Source organism: Musca domestica, unplaced genomic scaffold (genome assembly GCF_030504385.1).
Source record: "Musca domestica strain aabys unplaced genomic scaffold, Musca_domestica.polishedcontigs.V.1.1 8, whole genome shotgun sequence".
Classification (NCBI taxonomy): domain Eukaryota; kingdom Metazoa; phylum Arthropoda; class Insecta; order Diptera; family Muscidae; genus Musca; species Musca domestica.
The window spans coordinates 9,865,251-9,885,564 of NW_026712409.1; the positions used below are offsets into that span (position 1 = coordinate 9,865,251).

At 40.2% G+C, this 20,314-nt stretch overlaps 1 protein-coding gene across 1 annotated transcript in view; it reads right to left on the reverse strand.

The window, feature by feature from the left end:
- Positions 1-20,314, reverse strand: part of LOC101889276 (tripeptidyl-peptidase 2) — a 251,316-nt gene that overhangs the window by 50,145 nt on the left and 180,857 nt on the right. Inside the window, exons 14-15 of the mRNA XM_005174804.4 lie at positions 6,809-7,774; positions 2,670-3,099 (exon numbers count right to left, since the gene is read on the reverse strand). Coding sequence (XP_005174861.1) covers positions 2,670-3,099; positions 6,809-7,774 — 1,396 coding nt within the window. The remainder of the gene's footprint in view (positions 1-2,669; positions 3,100-6,808; positions 7,775-20,314) is intronic.

The window sequence follows — 20,314 nt, forward strand, 5'->3', positions numbered from 1 at the left end:
ACAAACAAACAGACATACATACTTACATACATACATACATACATACATACATACATACAAACATACATACAAACATACATACATACAGACATACATACATATACATCAGACCCTTAATATTTCCTTTAGGCTTCCTTTGCTTAATTATAATTACAGTAGTTGTTAGAACTCTCTACCAAACTCTCTTGAATTGTTGCTCTCAATAATTTTCATCAACGGAGAGAGCATTCAATGTTTCCCTAACATGCAAGAAAATATTTATTTTATAGCGTATAAGAGAAATACAGAACTATTCTCTATCACAGTTAACAGTTGTATTATGCGATAAAATTGTTAGCGCATGCTCTGTTGTGTTATGGGAGAGTGAGAGAGAATATGTATGGCGTAAGTTATTCAGAAATCTGTTAGCCGGCTCTCTTAATGTTGTTGATAACAGCGGCAATTTATTTGGCGCCAGAATGGGATTTAATTTTCTATTCATGGCGGGCAACTGAAATTGCTACAGTCAAATGATTTGGCTTTGCCGTCGGCACAATGAATGGATGAAATGCTCAAAATCTCTTCTTGGAACAGAGAATAAGAAAATCAAAATAACAATAACAACACCAACACACCGAAAAGAAGAAAAGCGGCTTTGATAAGGCTTGGCCAAAATGTTGTGGACGAGGACGAGGGTGGGGGTAAAGGGTTTCCCAATATATTTATGTGCCTGGGCGTTGTTTTTCTTTTCTTCTTTAGTTTTGTGTAATTTTTGTCCTTTTTTACGCTTTAATAAAAAACTTTCTTATCTCTGATGGTTTGTTGTAATTTGGTGGCAAAGTTGTTGTTTATATTATTTTCCAACAACAAAAGGGACTCTGGGCTGCCAACAGAGATAATTGCGAACACAAAGATGTGTATTACAATTACGTTCCAATTTGAGTGCGCGGGGGAAGAGGGAGGTTGAGAGGGTTATTCAAGTGCATGGGACAACAATGAAGACAGCAACAACAACAACTCCAACATTGTGAAGATGCATCCTGGCTTTCTCCCGCTGTGTTTGTGTGTCTCTGTGCATGATTATGGGTTTATTTACCGTTAATGTGTTTACATTTCCTGTGTTTCCCCATTCGGTATCTCTTATCACAATTAAAATGTCAGTAAATGCAAGCAAGCCAGGCAGCCAGCCAGCCAGCTTGATATCCCTGGACCAAGGACCAACTACGGCTTGCCAAAGTAATAATGCCCAGGAGGGTGGGGTATAAAAGAGCACCAGCTGGAATATTGCAGTTTGAATATTGCTGTTCGACTACACCACAAATAATTATTATTCCCTGTTCGCTCTGGAGAGGACCTGTTCATGACAAGCGAAAGCAACGCCATACGGCCACAAACGCGCACATACACACAAACACAAGCAACAGCAGGCACCAAGTAGGCTCCTTTGGCTACAACATTCCAGCAATATGGTGGAGTTGCATTAACCCTATCGCATGGGGAGGGGGTCACATTAAGGGCGCCTCGGTAGATCTGAGGCAGCATTTCAATTTTCAAAAAGAAAAGGACTCGTTTCTACAGAGCTTGAAAGATTTCATGATCTATAGAAGAGCTTGAAAGATTTCATGGTCTAAAGAAGAGCTGGAGGACTTATATGGTCTATAGAAGAGCTGGAGGTCATCTATGGTCGATAGAAGAGCTGGAGGTATTTCATGATCCATAGAAGAGCTGGATGTCTTCTATGGTCGATAGAAGAGCTGGAGATCTTCTATGGTCGATAGAAGAGCTGGAGGTCTCGTCTATGGTCTATAGAAGAGCTGGAGGTCTTCTATGGTCTATAGAAGAGCTGGAGGTCTTCTATGGTCGATAGAAGAGCTGGAGGTCTTCTATGGTCGATAGAAGAGCGGGAGGTCTTCTATGGTCCATAGAAGGGCTGGAGGTCTTCTATGGTCCATAGAAGGGCTGGAGGTCTTCTATGGTCCATAGAAGGTCTTCTACTGTCTATAGGAGTCCTTGAGGTCTTCCAATGCCTATAGAAGACGTTGAGGTCTTCTATGGTCGATAGAAGAGCTGGAGGTCTTCTATGGCTGATAAAAGAGCTGGAGGTCTTCTATGGTCGATAGAAGAGCTGGAGGTCTTCTATGGTGTTTTCTACTGTCTATAGAAGACCTTGAGGTCTTCTACTGTCTATAGGAGTCCTTGATGTCTTCTACTGCCTATAGGAGACCTTGAGGTCTTCCAATGCCTATAGAAGACGTTGAGGTCTTCTACTGCCTATAGAAGACCTTGAAGTATTCTACTGCCTATAGAAGGCCTTGAAGTCTTCTACTGCCTATAGAAGACCTTGAAGTCTTCTACAGCCTACAGAAGACCTTGTGGCCTTAAACAAAATCTAATAACTTCAACAGACTTATAGGAGGCCTTCCATCCCCCGATAGACCTGTTGAAGCTTTTGCATCTGTTGCGAAATCTTCGGAGTTAAATTTACTTAAGTTTTACAAAAATTCCTTTCCGCACTTTAAGGGTTAATAATCGTGGTACCAAGATTGATGCTGTCTCTGCCTTGACATTTATGCATTCTCTTTGGCCGATGATGTTACCCAAACCCCTCCCCATCCCGCACCATGTTCCCTCCCCCCCTCCCCTCTTCTACGTCGTTGTACTTTCATTATGCTAGTATAAATTCAACTTACGTTTTAATCTTTGCGGCATCAGGACGAGTATCGCATTTAATGCCATAGTATGCCAACAATGCATCTTTATCAGTGTCCCTAATGACATTGTCCGCCAACAAAACAATGCGTTCGAGAGCATTGCGCAATTTTTGATTATCTTCCTTTTGTTTATCCTCGGCACTTGAGCCGGAGCCAGTAGAGCCACTGGCACTGCCAGACAATGCTGCTGATGATGATTCCTCCTGAGCTGTGGTTGACGTGGTGGTGGTGGCGGATCCCGTTGCATTGCTGCTGTTTGGTGCATTTAATGACTTGGCAAATGTAAACGGATATTGTGCCTTCAATTCGGACGATGATTCAATGTTCTGTATGAGAAGTAAATGAGCAGCCAAATGTTTGGGATGTCCAGCAATTATGTCCTCGTAGATTTTTTCAGCTTTTTCAAGTTCTGCAAGGATAAAACAACGGAAGAAAGGAAATACAAAAAATAAGTAATGCTGAAAAAAAGTCCTGGTGATGGGAAAAAGAAATCAAAAATTAAATGTTGTAAACAAACAGAAGAAGAAGAGAACAAAGAACCGCAAAAGAGCTCGAAACCAGAGCTCATCTTGGCATCATCATCTTCATCATCCTCATTCTCAGTATTGAAGCCTTCGTCCTCATCGTCATGCTCTTCATCGCGCCATTGTTATTGGATTGGCGGCGTTATTTCGAAATTGCGTTCCGACAGCGTATTTCTGGTGCAATTATGCGGAATAAACCAATCCATGGCTATGACCAATTGGAAGGATGGCCGAGCATAAATTGACAATCAGCCTGACTGGCTGTTTAACGTTCGGACTGCCAGTCTGTTTGCCAGCCTGGCAGCCTTGTCAGACTATTCAAGCGGAACGCAGATTAAAAAAACAAGCCGAAATGCCCAATGAAAAGGACGAAAAACAATATGAGCCATAAAACAGAAGCAACAAAATGAAAAGAGATAATAATACGATATTAATTAAGTTGGCAAATGTTGAAAACCTTCCCCTGCCTCCGCCCCTCCCTCCCTCCAATGCTCTTCCTCTTCTTCCATCGTTCATGTATTAAAATAATTTTCGTGGCACTGCTGATAGAATGAATGAGTGATGACACTGTTGGTAACAATGGCAGATTTCTCGACTTATTTTTTTTCTCGTTTCTTCTGCTTCCCCAACTACTTGTCGTTCGTTCATTGCCAGCCAGCCAGCCAACAGCGGCGACAGCCAGCTGCTACATCGGCAACAGTGCCAGGCGGCCACCACTCGTGTTGTAACAATGCTTCTTGTTGCACATTTAAATGAAATGAAATGAAATTCTCGCAGAAATTAAGTGGGCCGAATTTAATGAGGTTTTTCTTCATCACTTAAGCCTTAAATGTTAATTTTCAATTTAGCTCCTGGGGAGTGGGGCAGAGGGGCTAAGACAAACAATGCTGTTTATCCCCTAACCCTCGGAGGGAAGCATGTGAACGGCCAACGACAACGGATTTGGCAATGAGATCTCATTTGGTTTAGATGTTGGATTTTGTTCTCATTCGAGACAAATGTCGGCAACAGGTTTTTTTTTCGCTTTTTTTTGGACATTTGGAGCATTAAGTAATGAGGATTAGGATGAAGGATGGCATACAAAAATATAAATTAATTGGATTGTTTTTGGGTCCATAGCAAAGTTCTTTAATTTTAAAGATTTCATAAAATCGGAAGTCTATAAAATTTGTATTTGGAAAGATGTTTTCAATAGCTCTGCCATAGATAGTATGCTTTAAAAGGATATTTGCCACGAAAGGTCTTCTATCTCCATATAAACAATTTTGAGAATAGAAGACATACAGAAAACCTCTTGAAGGTCTTCGAAATGTAAAGGATCTCTAATAACTGTTCTATCTATGGGGCACCTTTCGATCCATATTTCGGATAATACTCAGGAGAGGTGCTACAAATAGAAGTTTTCCTAAAGGTCTTTAAGGTAGATCCCTCTTTGAATATCTTCTTCATTAAAGAGGCTTCCTGAAGCCTAGAACTTGAAGGACTCCTAGCTACAGAATCCATCTTAAAGGTCTTTTCTCCATAAAAGTGCTCTTGAAGTGCACAGATGTTCTCTGGAAGGTCTTCTACCGCCGACGACATCTTCTATCTCAAAACGACCTGCCATAGGAGACCTTCTGAAGGTCTTCTCCCCATAGGAGACCTTCTGAAGGTCTTCTCCCCATAGAAGACCTGTTGAAGGTCTTCTATCTAAAGAAGATCTTTAGAAAGACTTCTATCCACAGAAAACGTCTTGGAAGACCTCTTAACGGCCCTCTAGCCCTAGAAGACATCATGCAGGACTTGTAGGCATAGAAGACGTCTTGAAAGTCTTTTTTTTATAATAGACGTCTAGAAGGTCTACTATTCATAGAAGAACTCTTGGAGGTTTTTTTTCTCTAAAGAAGACCCTTAATGAAGACCTTCTATCCATAGCAGGTTTTTTGAAGTTTTTTGATCTTAGAAGACCCCATGAAGATCTTTTAATCTTAAATAGCCTCTTGAAAGTATTCTAACCATGGAAGACCACCTGAAGGTCTTCTATCCATGGAAGTCCCTTGAAGGTCTTTTATCCATAGAATACCTCTTGAAGATCTTTGGACCATCGAAGACCTCTTGTAGGTCTTGTATGCACAAAAGACCTCTTGACAGTCTTCAATTCATAGAAAACCTATTGAGGGTCTTCTATATAAAGAAGTTATCTCGCAGATCTTATAACTATAGGTCCTCTATCCATGTAAGGCCCCGTGAATGTTCTCTATCCATGGGAGCCTTCTGTCCACAGATCACTTAAAGATCATCTATCCATAGAAGACCTCATGAAGATTTTCTATCCGTGATGGGCCTTCTATTCACAGAAGACGTCTTGAAGGTATTTTTTCAAACACAGTAGATGACCTCAAGGTCTTCTGTGGACAGCAGAAGACCTCAAGGTCTTCATTGGTCAGCAGAAGACCTCACGGACTTCTATGGACAAAGGAAGTCCTCTAGGTCTTCTATAGACCTCTAGATCTTCTATGGACCTCAAGGTCTTCTATAGACAGTAGAAGACCTCAAGGTCTTCTTTAGACAGTAGAAGACCTCAATGTCTTCTATGGGCAGCAGAAGTATTCAAGGTCTTCTATGGGCAGCAGAAGACCTCAAGGTCTGCTATGGGCAGCAGAAGACCTCAAGGTCTGCTATGGGCAGCAGAAGACCTCAAGGTCTGCTATGGACAACAGAAGAAGGCCTCATTGTCTTCTATGGACAGCAGCAGAAGACCTCAAGGTTTTCTATGGACAGCAGAAGACTTCAAGGTCTTCTATGGACAACAGAAGAAGGCCTCATTGTCTTCTATGGACAGCAGAAGAAGACCTTAAGGTCTTCTAGGGACAGTCGAGAACCTCAAGGTCTGCTATGGACAGCAGAAGTCCTTGAGGCTTTCTACTGGCCATAGAAGACCTGAACGTCTTGAGGTCATCTACTATCCATAAAAGACTTTAATGTATTCTGCTGTCCATAGCAGACCTTAAGCTATGGACAGCAGAAGACCTTAAAGTCTTTTATGGATAGTAGATGACCTCAAGTCCTTTAGGTCTTCTATGGGCAGTAGAAAGCCTCAAGAACTTCTAAGGACAGTAGAAAACCTCGAGGTCCTCTAATGTCTATATATGACATTGAGGACTTCCATTGTCTATACCTTAACATTTTCTATGGAAGCTTTTCTACCAATAGGAAATCTCTAGAAAGTCTTCTATCCATAGAATCCTCGTTACGGTTTTCTGGCCACAGACAATCTATTTAAGATCTTCAATTTTTAGAAGACTTTTTTAAGGACTTTTTTCTATGGAAGTCTTCTATCCACCCCTTTTTCCTCTCCTCTTTTCAAAGACGATTCCCCAAAAATTTTCTTTCCAAAGACGATCTCTTAAAGGTCATTTTAATTTTGATCGTCTTCTATTCCAAAAATACCTTGAATACCTTGATTTACCTCTGTCCAGTTTTTTAGGTTTCTATTGGGAATTTTCTATGAATTGATAATTAATCCTAAAAAAATATTTCAGAACTTAAAATTTTAAAGTTTTACTCTATTCTAATCAAAAAATGATTTTTTAAGCCCCCCTTCCCCCTACTCACCCAACTTGGTCAGCATGGAACACTGGAAGTCACGCAAACTCTCTGCATATTCATCAGTGGAAGTTTTGGATTTTTTGGGTGAAGCTGGTGCAGTGGCGTCACCTGCATTGGCTGAAGATGCTGGTGGGGATGTGCCACCAGTGGTCGTCGTTTTTGACGACTTGGCATTGGCCGCATTCGAACTGAAACTGGACGCACCGCTCGATGATGAACTACCACCGTTACCACTTCCGCCACCATTCTTTTTCCCCGCATCGGGTGGATTCAAAATGTATGTGACTTCCTGTACGTCCGCCTTGCGACCCACCTCATCCTTGGCCAATGTAATGCTGCCACTCAACCAGGCGGCATTAGCTGGTAAATTAGCCTTTGACAGCTTGTCCTGAGCCAATGGTGCGATGTACAACACCTTGGGACAATCCTGTTTGACGGTGCAATAATTGAACTTGCGTCCCGCTATCACACACTGATTATATTGATCGTAAACATCCAGATTTAGGCTGCTCGGCAGCTTGAACAGGGCCACCATATTGGCCTCGTTGACCTTCTCCAGCAGGTCACGTTTCTCGTGGCGTATCTGCAGCCGAATGCAGTACTCCCCCTTGTCCAGTTTGGTGTAGAATTTGTGCGAGTTGGCATCGCCACAGGCCACCATGTGTTTGTTGGCATCGAAAATCATCCAGAGCTGTGACTCGAACTCGGCCTCGTAGAGGACGGCGTTGAAGATGGGCGCATAGATGGCCACCTCCATGGCCTTGCCCACGTTCAGTGAATATGTCAGGAGGTTCTGATAGATTTGCCTGCCCTCGGGAATGACATCACGTGTGGCACTTAGCGGCGATATCTTGGCTTCAGTGGGTTTAAGGACAACAGCTGCGGTTTTCAGCTGGACCACCGGTTGTAATTCCTCGCTGACCAATGAGCTGATTTCCATTTGGTGGACACCTCGTGCGGCATGGATGATATCTGAAAAAAAAACAAACAGAGAGATTGAAAGATTATTTATGGTTGTGGTGGTGGGGCGGGGGTTAGATTAGCTTAGGTTAGAGAGCATATTTACACACAAACATACATATATGCATAGCCATATCTCTAGACCAGCAACATACATATGTGTCAGCGTATGATTGCGACTAATGCCGTTCATTGTTGCGGTGTGGGTGAATGAGCTTTAATGGAAAAGGATTTTCCATGATTTGCACTGCCCTCAGAGACCGAAGTTGAAAAAAATCATAGAACGCCAGATATGTCTAACCACTAGATACTGTCGAACACTAAACACACACACACTTGCACACTCACACTTATGCAAACACATAAAAAATTGCAAACGCTGTGCGATCTGCTGCTTTGTGCACTGGTCGAAGTTAAAAACAAAATCAGCTTTAAAATGCATAAATCATTGCTGGAGCATTTGATATATGTGAGTTTTTATTTATGCCACTGGAGCAGGATTGAGAGGTATGCCTGTTCGGCAGCAGCATATAACGATACTGATTTTTTCGGTTAGATTTGGTGGTTGTTTTTTTTTTTTTTTTAATATTTTTTTAACCTCTTACCCTACAGCTGTATTTGGGCAGATAAGCTAAAGGCAATTTTAAATATTTTTTGGGAAAAGCTAAAAAACGAAAAAAATCCGGTATTGAAAATTAACTTAATAGGATGAAAGCTGGACAAAGCGGAATCAGGACGAATGGTATTTAAGGTAGCCTGCTATTTTGGGGGAGGTATTTAAGGACTGTGGCAACAGAAATGTATCAGATTTGGCAACAGAGAAACATTTTTTGGTACTGGGGATCTGTTGGAGTTATTTTTTTAATAGGAGGACTCCCATGGGCCACCCACGAATAGAACCTGTTTAAGAACCTCCGAGAGGTTATTTAGAAACATAATAATTTATAGAAAGCTCTTACATATGTAACGTGGCCTTATCGAAATAGAAGTCGTCCAAAAGAAATATTTTTTTTTTCCAAAGGGTGCCCATAGACACTAGACCTTCTAGATGTCCTCCGTAGATAGAAGATTGACAGAATATTTTAAAAAGGGATTTCAACAGTTATAAACACATAAATATGTCTGCTACAGATAAAAGACTCTTCAGATATAATTTAGAGATGAAAAGACCTGAGGAGATTTTTAAGAGACAGAAGACCAGGAAGAGGTCTCCCATTAGAAAAAATCTCAGAGACAGATTGCCTTCGCAATATATTTCAAAAATTCTAATACTGTTAGTAGACCAGAAAAAATATTCAGTAGATAAAAATATTTGAAAGAGGTCTTCTACCGACAGAAGGCCATCGAGAGACCTTTTTCAGACAGAAGGCCATAGATAGGTCTGTAATAGAAAAATTTACTTTAAATGACCCTTCAAACGATCTACCACAGATAGAAGATCTTGAAGTGATCTTCCACAGATGGAATGTCTTGGAGAGATTTTCTATAAATGAGAGCCTCAAGACAGAAGATAGACAAAACGTATTTTTTAGGAGAACATCTTTCAAGAGATCTTTAATATCCAATACAGTCCTTCGCGAAGTTTTCGGCAGATAATATGCAGCCGAGCGGTAGTATTCTACAGATGAGATAACTACAAAAAAGACAGCTTCTAGGAATCTTCAATATGTTGTAGGTCTTCAAGAGCTCCTCCTTAGATAGAAGAACTATAAAAGGTATTTTTCGAGAGGTAGTCAATGAATCGAAGAACTTAAAGAGACTTTCAACAAAAAAGAGCCTTTCAGACCTCTTCCGTATATAGAACATCATTGAGAGGATTTCTGCCAATTAAAGAGACACGAGGATTTCCTAGACAGAGGCTCTGAAAAAAGGTCTGCAACGGAAGATGACACTTCAAAGTATCTTTTTAACATAGCAGACCTTCAAGAGCTCTTTCTAACATAGAATAATTTCCACGACGCTGCAAAACATAGAAGACATTGCAGAGGTCTTCTAAACATAGACGACCTTCCAGAAGTCTTAAAACATAGAAGGCATTCCAGAGGCCTTGCAAAATTAGAAAATTGTCCAGAGGTCTTCTAAACATGAGATAACGTTCAGAAGTCTTCTAAACAGAATATCTTCTCGTGATTTTCTAAACATAGAATATCTTCCAGTGACCTTCCACAGGTCTTCTAAATATAGAATATACTCCCGAGATTTTCTATACATAGAATATCTTTTAAATTTCCTTCAAAAATAGAAGACACATTGTAGAGGTTTTAAAAACATAGAAGACATTGTAGAATATAGAAGACCTTCCAGAGGTCTTCTAAACTTAAAAGAATTTTCAGAGGTCTTCTAAACTTAGAAGAACTTTCAGAGGTCTTCTAAACATAGAATATCTTCCAGAAATTTTCTAAACATAGAATACCTTCCCGAGATCTTCTAAACAAACAGAGATCTGTTAGACAAAAAAAGTCGTTCCAAAGATCTTCTAGACATATAAGTTCTTTTAGATGTCTTCTTAACATAGTAAAGCCTGCAGAGGTATTTTAAACTTAGGTCTTCCAAACATAGAAGACATTGCAGAGACCATCTAAACTTAGAAGACTTTCCAGAGGTCTTCTAAATATAGAATATCATACCGAGATGTAATAAACATAGAATCACATCCTTCCAGAGGTCTTTTAAACACAGAATATCTTAAAGAGCTCCTCTAAACATAGAATATCTTCCCGAGATTTTTTAAACACAGAATATCTTTTAGGGATCTCCTAGACAAAGAAGAAATTCCAGAAGTCTTCTAAACTCCGAATAGCTTCAAGAGGTCTTCTAAACATTGAAGAACGTTCCGGAGGTCTCCTCAACATAGAAAAGTTTGCAGAGGTCTTTTAAACATAGAACAGCTCTATAAAACATAGAAGACTTTCTTCTAAACATAGGAGCCTTCCAGAGGTGTTTTAATCATGGAATACCTTCGGCGACCCCACAAAACATACAAGAACTACCAGATACCACGAGACCTTCAGAACATAGAATTCCTTTCAACGGTCTTTTAAACTTATCAAAACTTTCAAGCCTCTCTGATGTTATCTACAAGAAAAGAAGATATCCATAATGTATTTTAAAATTTTCAGATCTTTTAAAGGACTTCTGAACATAAAAGACCCTATAAGGTCTTCAAAACATAGAACATTTCCAGATATTTTTTTTTAATAGAATACTTTTCACAGGATTCTTTTCTTCGAATAAGTTACCTTCCGAAAGTCTTCAAGAAACAAAAGACCTTCACGAAGTTCTTAAAAAGGTCATCCAACATAGACCACCTTCCCGAGGTCTTCTTGAACCTTTTCTATGCACTGAAGAGCTTTTAGGGTTCAGGAAACCTCTACTATACATTCATATCCTTCCAGATGCCTTCTAATCATAGACGACCTTCCAAAGATATTCGTAGATACAAAGGAAAGACCTTCACGAGGTATTCTTAACATAGAAAAGCTTGCTGAGGTACAAGCTTTACAAAACATAGAAGATCTTCCAGAGTTCTTCTAAATATAGGAGCCTTCCAGAGGTGTCTTAGTCATGGAATACCTTCTCCGACCTACACAATACAGAAGACCCTGCATAGGTCTTCTAAACATAGAAAACATTGAACGAGCCTTACAAAGTATAGAAGTCCTGTCAACGATCTTTTAAACTTATAAAACTTTCGAAAAGTCTTTTATAAATAAAAGACATCCCTGATGCCTTTTAAAAATATCAGAAATTATAGACAATTTCGGAATGACCTCCTGACATGTTCAAAACATAGAACATCTTCTAGATGTTTTTTTAAAAGCAGAATACGTCCCACAGTTTTCTAAACATAGAACATATTTTTTTTAGAATACAAAAAGCCTTCAGAATATCGTCAAAAACAATAGAGACCTTCCCAAGGGCTCATATGGATAGCAGTTTTTACAAAGGTATTCTAAACATAGCCGACCTTCCCGAGGTTTTCTTGAACCTTTTCTATGCACTGAAGTCCTTCTAGGGTCCTCTGCTCATAGGACATCTCTCAGGAATCTGTGATAAAGATATAGGATATACATTCAACAGAGATTTTTGAAATGTTAAAGGCCATTTAAGAACATCTATATGAAAAATGCCTCCTATACTAAAAAGAACATTTAAAGGTCCTCTAGGACTTCTTAACTTATTTTTCACAGGACTTCTCCAGGGATAAAAACCTTCCCTCTACAGCGATACCAAAAAAAAAAAACAATAGAAAAGGGCAAACGCAGCATGAACATGAGTGGTGGCGGCGGGAAGAGAGCAAGACTAGAATCTCAAACACGATTTGCAATTTCACAACAGCCGCCACAGAAGTTGAGTAGCCTTTTGCAGTTTTAGTCATAATTATCGCTTTTTTGAAATGTTAAAGGCCATTTAAGAACATCTATAGGAAAAATGCCTCCTATACTAAAAAGAACATCTAAAGGTCCTCTAGGGACTTCTTAAAGATTTTTTACAGGACTTCTCGAGGGATAAAAATTTACCCCCGACATCGCTGTTCCAACCTCTAATTTTAAATGTTCGTTTGGCAAGTTTGAAATAAATTTTTCAAATCAAATAAAATCAAATGCAATTTTCTTTCACTCCCTCCCTCTTACACTCTTCCCCTCTCCTTCCCTCACCACTCTTTTCTCTGTTACATTTTGTAAAATCCAATTTGAAATTTAAACATATCCCAATTTCAAATACCGAATTACAATAGGAAATTTCGCAATATAAGTTTTGCTCATCCCCTCCGGTTTTACCCCCTTCCCTTTCATTTTACACACATCATCTAATCCACTGCAACTCTTTCTTTGCCCTCTGGCCATTGACAATTTTGTCATGAATGGCCATGGTATCAGAGAAATTGGCCACCATGCCCCCTGAAGGGTATCTAATATTCGCTGGTGCCCAATTTAACACCATTTTCGGGTTTAATTTTTTTGTTCTCATTGTTGTTGTTTTTTACATTGTTGTTTGGTTCATGAATAGCTGGCTGGCTGGATGGCTAGCTGACTGGCGGATTGGCTGGATAGTGGCGTTATCACGATTCCGTTTGTGCTTTTTTTGTTCTGATGCTGCTGCTGTTGTTGTTCTATATATCTCTGTGAATAGGTTATTTGTGGTGGTTGTTGTTGTTGTTGCTGTTGCTACTGTCGAGGTATTTTCTTAGCACATTTGTTATCCCGTCTATTTGTGTTGGTTTGTCAGACGGTTTGCATTTGTGATGCAGCACAAAATACCGCCTGGCTGCTGTCGCTCTTGCTCTCAGTAGGACAATTTAATGCCACCACTCTCGTCGGAATCGTGGTGGCATCACAGTATTTTTATGATGTTTTTTTTTGGAAGATATCTTCCTATTTTATTCTGATCCCCCTTTCTCCCAAAAAAAAACAAAAACTAAAAAATTGGAGCGAAAGAAAAATTATCTTTTGCATCATCAGAGTTAAGCGTAACAACCAACACACACACACACTCCTATACACTCTCAACTGCATGGCCACAAATACACTTTTCCCGGGCAACATGCATACGTGTGGAACCTACCAACAACATGGTATTCATATGACCACCTCTAGTGTAAGTGTGTGTGTGTGCGTGTGTTTGCGCTTTTGCCCCACATCATAACAGCCTGCCGCCGACGCCAGGAAACGGAGAAAAAACGGGTCAGTATTATTCTAACTTTTGAAATTTCACACAAACACCATATCATGTATCAAACAACATGCTAACCAGCGCTAGGAACAAAAAACAAGGCGATAAAAAGACAGCGATACCAAAAAACCAAGAGAAAAGGGCAAACGCAGCATGAACATGAGTGGTGGCGGGGGGAAGAGGGCAAGACTAGAATCTCAAACACGATTTGCAATTTCACTACAGCCGCCACAGAAGTTGAGTAGTCTTTTGCCGTTTTAGTCATAACTATCCCTTTCCAGCCAAAGGATAACATTGTAACCATTCAAGTGGATAAATGGCGGGACAGTGGTCCGCAGGAGGTGTTATGACGGTTAAATTATACAGGATGATCCCTTGAAGGGGTCTTCTTCTATTCCAATAGGAATAGATCAAGACCTCTTGAAGGGGTCTTTTTCTATTCCTATAGAATAGATAAAGAGACCCCTTGAAGGCGTCTTCTTCTATTCCTATGGAATAGATAAAGAGACCCCTTGAAGGGGTCTTCTTCTATTCCTATAGGAATAGATAAAGAGACCCCTTGAAGGGGTCCTCTTCTATTCCTATGGGAATAGATAAAGAGACCCCTTGCAAGGGGGTCTTCTTCTATTCGTATAGAATAGATAAAGAGACCCCTTGCAAGGGGGTCTTCTTCTATTCGTATAGAATAGATAAAGAGACCCCTTGCAAGGGGGTCTTCTTCTATTCGTATAGAATAGATAAAGAGACCCCTTGCAAGGGGGTCTTCTTCTATTCGTATAGAATAGATAAAGAGACCCCTTGCAAGGGGGTCTTCTTCTATTCGTATAGAATAGATAAAGAGACCCCTTGCAAGGGGGTCTTCTTCTATTCGTATAGAATAGATCAAGACCCCTTGCAAGGGGGTCTTCTTCTATTCGTATAGAATAGATCAAGACCCCTTGCAAGGGGGTCTTCTTCTATTCGTATAGAATAGATCAAGACCCCTTGCAAGGGGGTCTTCTTCTATTCGTATAGAATAGATCAAGACCCCTTGCAAGGGGGTCTTCTTCTATTCGTATAGAATAGATCAAGACCCCTTGCAAGGGGGTCTTCTTCTATTCGTATAGAATAGATCAAGACCCCTTGCAAGGGGGTCTTCTTCTATTCGTATAGAATAGATCAAGACCCCTTGCAAGGGGGTCTTCTTCTATTCGTATAGAATAGATAAAGAGACCCCTTGCAAGGGGGTCTTCTTCTATTCGTATAGAATAGATAAAGAGACCCCTTGCAAGGGGGTCTTCTTCTATTCGTATAGAATAGATAAAGAGACCCCTTGCAAGGGGGTCTTCTTCTATTCGTATAGAATAGATAAAGAGACCCCTTGCAAGGGGGTCTTCTTCTATTCGTATAGAATAGATAAAGAGACCCCTTGCAAGGGGGTCTTCTTCTATTCGTATAGAATAGATCAAGACCCCTTGCAAGGGGGTCTTCTTCTATTCGTATAGAATAGATCAAGACCCCTTGCAAGGGGGTCTTCTTCTATTCGTATAGAATAGATCAAGACCCCTTGCAAGGGGGTCTTCTTCTATTCGTATAGAATAGATCAAGACCCCTTGCAAGGGGGTCTTCTTCTATTCGTATAGAATAGATCAAGACCCCTTGCAAGGGGGTCTTCTTCTATTCGTATAGAATAGATCAAGACCCCTTGCAAGGGGGTCTTCTTCTATTCGTATAGAATAGATCAAGACCCCTTGCAAGGGGGTCTTCTTCTATTCGTATAGAATAGATCAAGACCCCTTGCAAGGGGGTCTTCTTCTATTCGTATAGAATAGATCAAGACCCCTTGCAAGGGGGTCTTCTTCTATTCGTATAGAATAGATAAAGAGACCCCTTGCAAGGGGGTCTTCTTCTATTCGTATAGAATAGATAAAGAGACCCCTTGCAAGGGGGTCTTCTTCTATTCGTATAGAATAGATAAAGAGACCCCTTGCAAGGGGGTCTTCTTCTATTCGTATAGAATAGATAAAGAGACCCCTTGCAAGGGGGTCTTCTTCTATTCGTATAGAATAGATAAAGAGACCCCTTGCAAGGGGGTCTTCTTCTATTCGTATAGAATAGATAAAGAGACCCCTTGCAAGGGGGTCTTCTTCTATTCGTATAGAATAGATAAAGAGACCCCTTGCAAGGGGGTCTTCTTCTATTCGTATAGAATAGATCAAGACCCCTTGCAAGGGGGTCTTCTTCTATTCGTATAGAATAGATCAAGACCCCTTGCAAGGGGGTCTTCTTCTATTCGTATAGAATAGATCAAGACCCCTTGCAAGGGGGTCTTCTTCTATTCGTATAGAATAGATAAAGAGACCCCTTGCAAGGGGGTCTTCTTCTATTCGTATAGAATAGATAAAGAGACCCCTTGCAAGGGGGTCTTCTTCTATTCGTATAGAATAGATAAAGAGACCCCTTGCAAGGGGGTCTTCTTCTATTCGTATAGAATAGATAAAGAGACCCCTTGCAAGGGGGTCTTCTTCTATTCGTATAGAATAGATAAAGAGACCCCTTGCAAGGGGGTCTTCTTCTATTCGTATAGAATAGATAAAGAGACCCCTTGCAAGGGGGTCTTCTTCTATTCGTATAGAATAGATAAAGAGACCCCTTGCAAGGGGGTCTTCTTCTATTCGTATAGAATAGATCAAGACCCCTTGCAAGGGGGTCTTCTTCTATTCGTATAGAATAGATCAAGACCCCTTGCAAGGGGGTCTTCTTCTATTCGTATAGAATAGATCAAGACCCCTTGCAAGGGGGTCTTCTTCTATTCGTATAGAATAGATCAAGACCCCTTGCAAGGGGGTCTTCTTCTATTCGTATAGAATAGATCAAGACCCCTTCGAAGGGGTCTTCTTCTATTCGTATAGAATAGATCAAGACCCCTTGCAAGGGGGTCTTCTTCTATTCGTATAGAATAGATCAAGACCCCTTGCAAGGGGGTCTTCTTCTATTCGTATAGAATAGATCAAGACCCCTTCGAAGGGGTCTTCTTCTATTCGTATAGAATAGATCAAGACCCCTTCGAAGGGGTCTTCTTCTATTCGTATAGAATAGATCAAGACCCCTTCGAAGGGGTCTTCTTCTATTCGTATAGAATAGATCAAGACCCCTTCGAAGGGGTCTTCTTCTATTCGTATAGAATAGATCAAGACCCCTTCGAAGGGGTCTTCTTCTATTCGTATAGAATAGATCAAGACCCCTTCGAAGGGGTCTTCTTCTATTCGTATAGAATAGATCAAGACCCCTTCGAAGGGGTCTTCTTCTATTCGTATAGAATAGATCAAGACCCCTTCGAAGGGGTCTTCTTCTATTCGTATAGAATAGATCAAGACCCCTTCGAAGGGGTCTTCTTCTATTCGTATAGAATAGATCAAGACCCCTTCGAAGGGGTCTTCTATTCCTATAGAATAAGTGCTTCTTCTGTATAAACTAAAAATCTCCTTAAAGTCTTGGCTGTCTTCAACACTTGATGTTTAACAAACAATACTCCAATTTCCAAGACCCATTGCCCTTCCCCACCCCTCCAGCATAGGCCTTAATGTTAAGTAGCTATTCAACATTTTCCACATATTTTCTAAGGCTTCATACTTCAAACAAATCATACAAATGCCATTCATCAGCCGAAATTTAATGTCCGCTTCGTGGAATAAATAAATTTAAATAGTTAAATTGCCAACACCTGTCGACGTGTTGGTTTCATATTAAATACAAATGGCCTTCGGTTGACACAGCGACAAACCAGCTGGCAGCCAGGCATCCAGGGAGGCAGCGAAGACGAACACAGTCACACAAACGACGAATAAATAATAAATAAAAAGCCATCGTTGGCTTTATTAATATTGGCACCTTTGACACCAAAAGCAGGCATTTTCTTGGAAATAATATCTCGGTTTCCCATGACAAATGAATGCCTGTCTGCCAGCCAGCCAGCCTGCCTGCCAATGTAACTATGTGGAAGTGGAAGCGGGTGTGGTGGTGTTGGTGCTGTTTGTCAGCCAAGTGTTGTTTTATTATCTAAATTATTATGATTCTCTTGAAGCTGTTGACAAACTCAGTAAATAGAACGCTATCAAGTTAAGAGCTTGGCGGACTACTGTAATTGAATACGTTTTCATTGAAGAGAGCATTGTTTCCAAAGATATGACTGATGTCGGATAACTGCATCCGTTGGGCGATAACAGAGAAATGGTTTGGTGTTGGCCACTTTACCTTTGTTTAGAATGCCAAGCAGGCAGCATATGATTTATACATGGCCGAAGGGATGTTAGGTGGGGGATGGGAGAGAGAGAGTCGTGATTTAAGATTCTATAGAAGGGAAGGGTAATGGAAGTTTTCTAAACAGTTCCGCATTGATGGTCTTCTAAAAAGGACCTCATTAGTAATTTTTTCTATTCTAGGGAAGATCTCTTAAAGGGGTTACATTCTAGGGAACCTTTCAAACGAATTCTTCAAAAGAATAGAAGAGAGTCTCCCAAAATTTACTTATTTTGTTCTATAGATTACTCCCAGCAGTGATTCTAGTCAGCTTTTATCATATTCTGTTGTATGCTATCCTTTACAATGCTGTTCGAATATACACTGTTCTATGGAACTTTATTATACCCTCCACCTTGGAAAGCAGGGCATATTAAATTTGTCGTTTAGTTTGTAACACCTCTAAATATTCGTCATAGACCCCATAAAGTATATATACTCATGTTCAGCATCAAATTCTATGTCGATTTAACGATGTCCGTCTGTCTGCCTGTTGAAATCACGATACATTGTTTGATGTAGAGTTTTAAAATTTGACACCGTTCTTTGCTTTGTGTCTAGGATGGTTGGTATTGAAAATAAGATTGTGGTGCGATGCGTTTTGGGATAGGCCCCACACAGCGGTACCTCCCGATATTCCGTATTTTGAATGATTATAGCCACATTTTTCTACGGATTTCTCTAGAAATTGATACTTGTAGTTCGTTATGGGTTCTAGCTCTAGTGGCGGAACATTGTACATATAAATACACGTTTTCGTATAGCCCACATATAACAGTGCCCAATATAACGACTATATACGGTATTTTTATACCCTCCACCGTACTATGGAGGGTATATTAATTTTGTCATTCCGTTTGTAACTCCTCGAAATACTCATGTCAGACCCAACAAGACTATTTAGCCATGTCCGTCTGTCTGTCTGGTTGTTGTAATCACGCTATCTTTCGAACAAATTGAGATAGAAGGCTAAAATTTTGCACACATGTATATTTTGCCAGTAGGCAGGCAGAAAATACAGCCTAAGACAGAAAATAATCTGTGTAGGTCCACGTCTTCGTATAGCCCCTATATAACGGTACCCCCCGATATTCGGTATTTTGATGATTTTAAAAGTTGGTTTCAAAGTTGGCATTTGAAGTTCGTAATAGATGCTGCAGCATAAAATAGAAAATGGGCCATGTAGGTCCACGTCTTCGTATAGCCCCCATATACAGTACGCCCCGATATTCGGTATTTTGATGATTTTAGCGACATTATTTACCGAGATTGTTTCAAATTTCGCATGTGAAGTTCGTAATGGATACTTCAGCCCATGCCAGAAAATTGTCTGTGCAGGTCCACGCCTTCGTATAGCCCCCATATAACGGTACCCCCTATATTCGGTGTTTTGATGATTTTAGCTACATTAGAAACAAATTTGTCTTCAAGTTTCGCATTAAAATATTGTAATAACTTATGACAAAAGTTGCCTATGCAGGTCCGCGTCGTCGTATAGGCATTCGGTATTTTTAAGAATTTAACAGAATTTTTATCGGATTTTATTTTTATTTTTTTTTTTTTTGGAAATTGTCAAATTTGTACCAAATGGTGGAGGGTATTAAAAGTTCGGCCCGGCCGAACTTACAGCTTTTTTACGTGTTAAGATTTAAAAAAGAATTTTAACCAGATTTTATTTCTTTTGAAAATTTCCGAACTCATTCCACAGCCTTGCCGAACTTTCTGCTTTTTTTACTTGTTTCTATTATATTCGATTTTCGTCTCTTTTTTTCTACAGGGTGAGATGAAAAAACGGCAACCAACTTCAGACTGCTATCATATCTAAGCCACTCGTCCGACAGCTGTTAAAATTATTCCAGTGACAGCTTATTATATTATTAACAAGTGTACAAAAGCATTCTGGTGAGAATTTTCCAGAAAAAAAGTTATTCATGATGGCCACCAGAATTCAAGCGTGATGGCGTGATTTCTTTATATTTGGCTGGAAAACCACAAGTGGCTATCGTTAGAGCACTTTAGTATTAAAATGTGAATAAATCTTTTGCGACTCGTACCATCGCCCGTTACCGTGATACTGGTAGCCTAGCCTGACGTCAAGGAAGTTGACGGAAGAAAACAGATCACCACATCAGCAGAAATGGTTCGAAAAGTAAAGAAGCGACTTGATAGAAACCCGCGGCGCAGTGACCGAAAAATGGCTCCTGAGTTGAACATATCGCAATATTCCATTTGGCGAATATTGAAAAATGAGCTCGGGGTAAAGCCATAGAAATTCCAAAAAGTACAAGAACTTACACCGCAACAGAAAGAAAATAGACTCAAAATAGGTAAAGAGTTCCTTCGCTTGCCCGAAAGTGGTGAACTGCCGAATTTGCTTTTCTCCGAGGAGTAAAACATTCGTTGTCCAGCAGTTTGTAAACAAACAAAATGATCGTGTTTACTTGCCAAAGAAGTCAGCTGGAAATGTGCACCTTCGGTTGGCCAGAACTCAAGCGGCGGCCATGGCGATGGTGTGGGCCGTCATAACAGCCGATGGTCGGTCTCCGCTCGTATTAATCGACCGTGGCATCAGAATAAATGCCGAATACTATCTCGAAAATA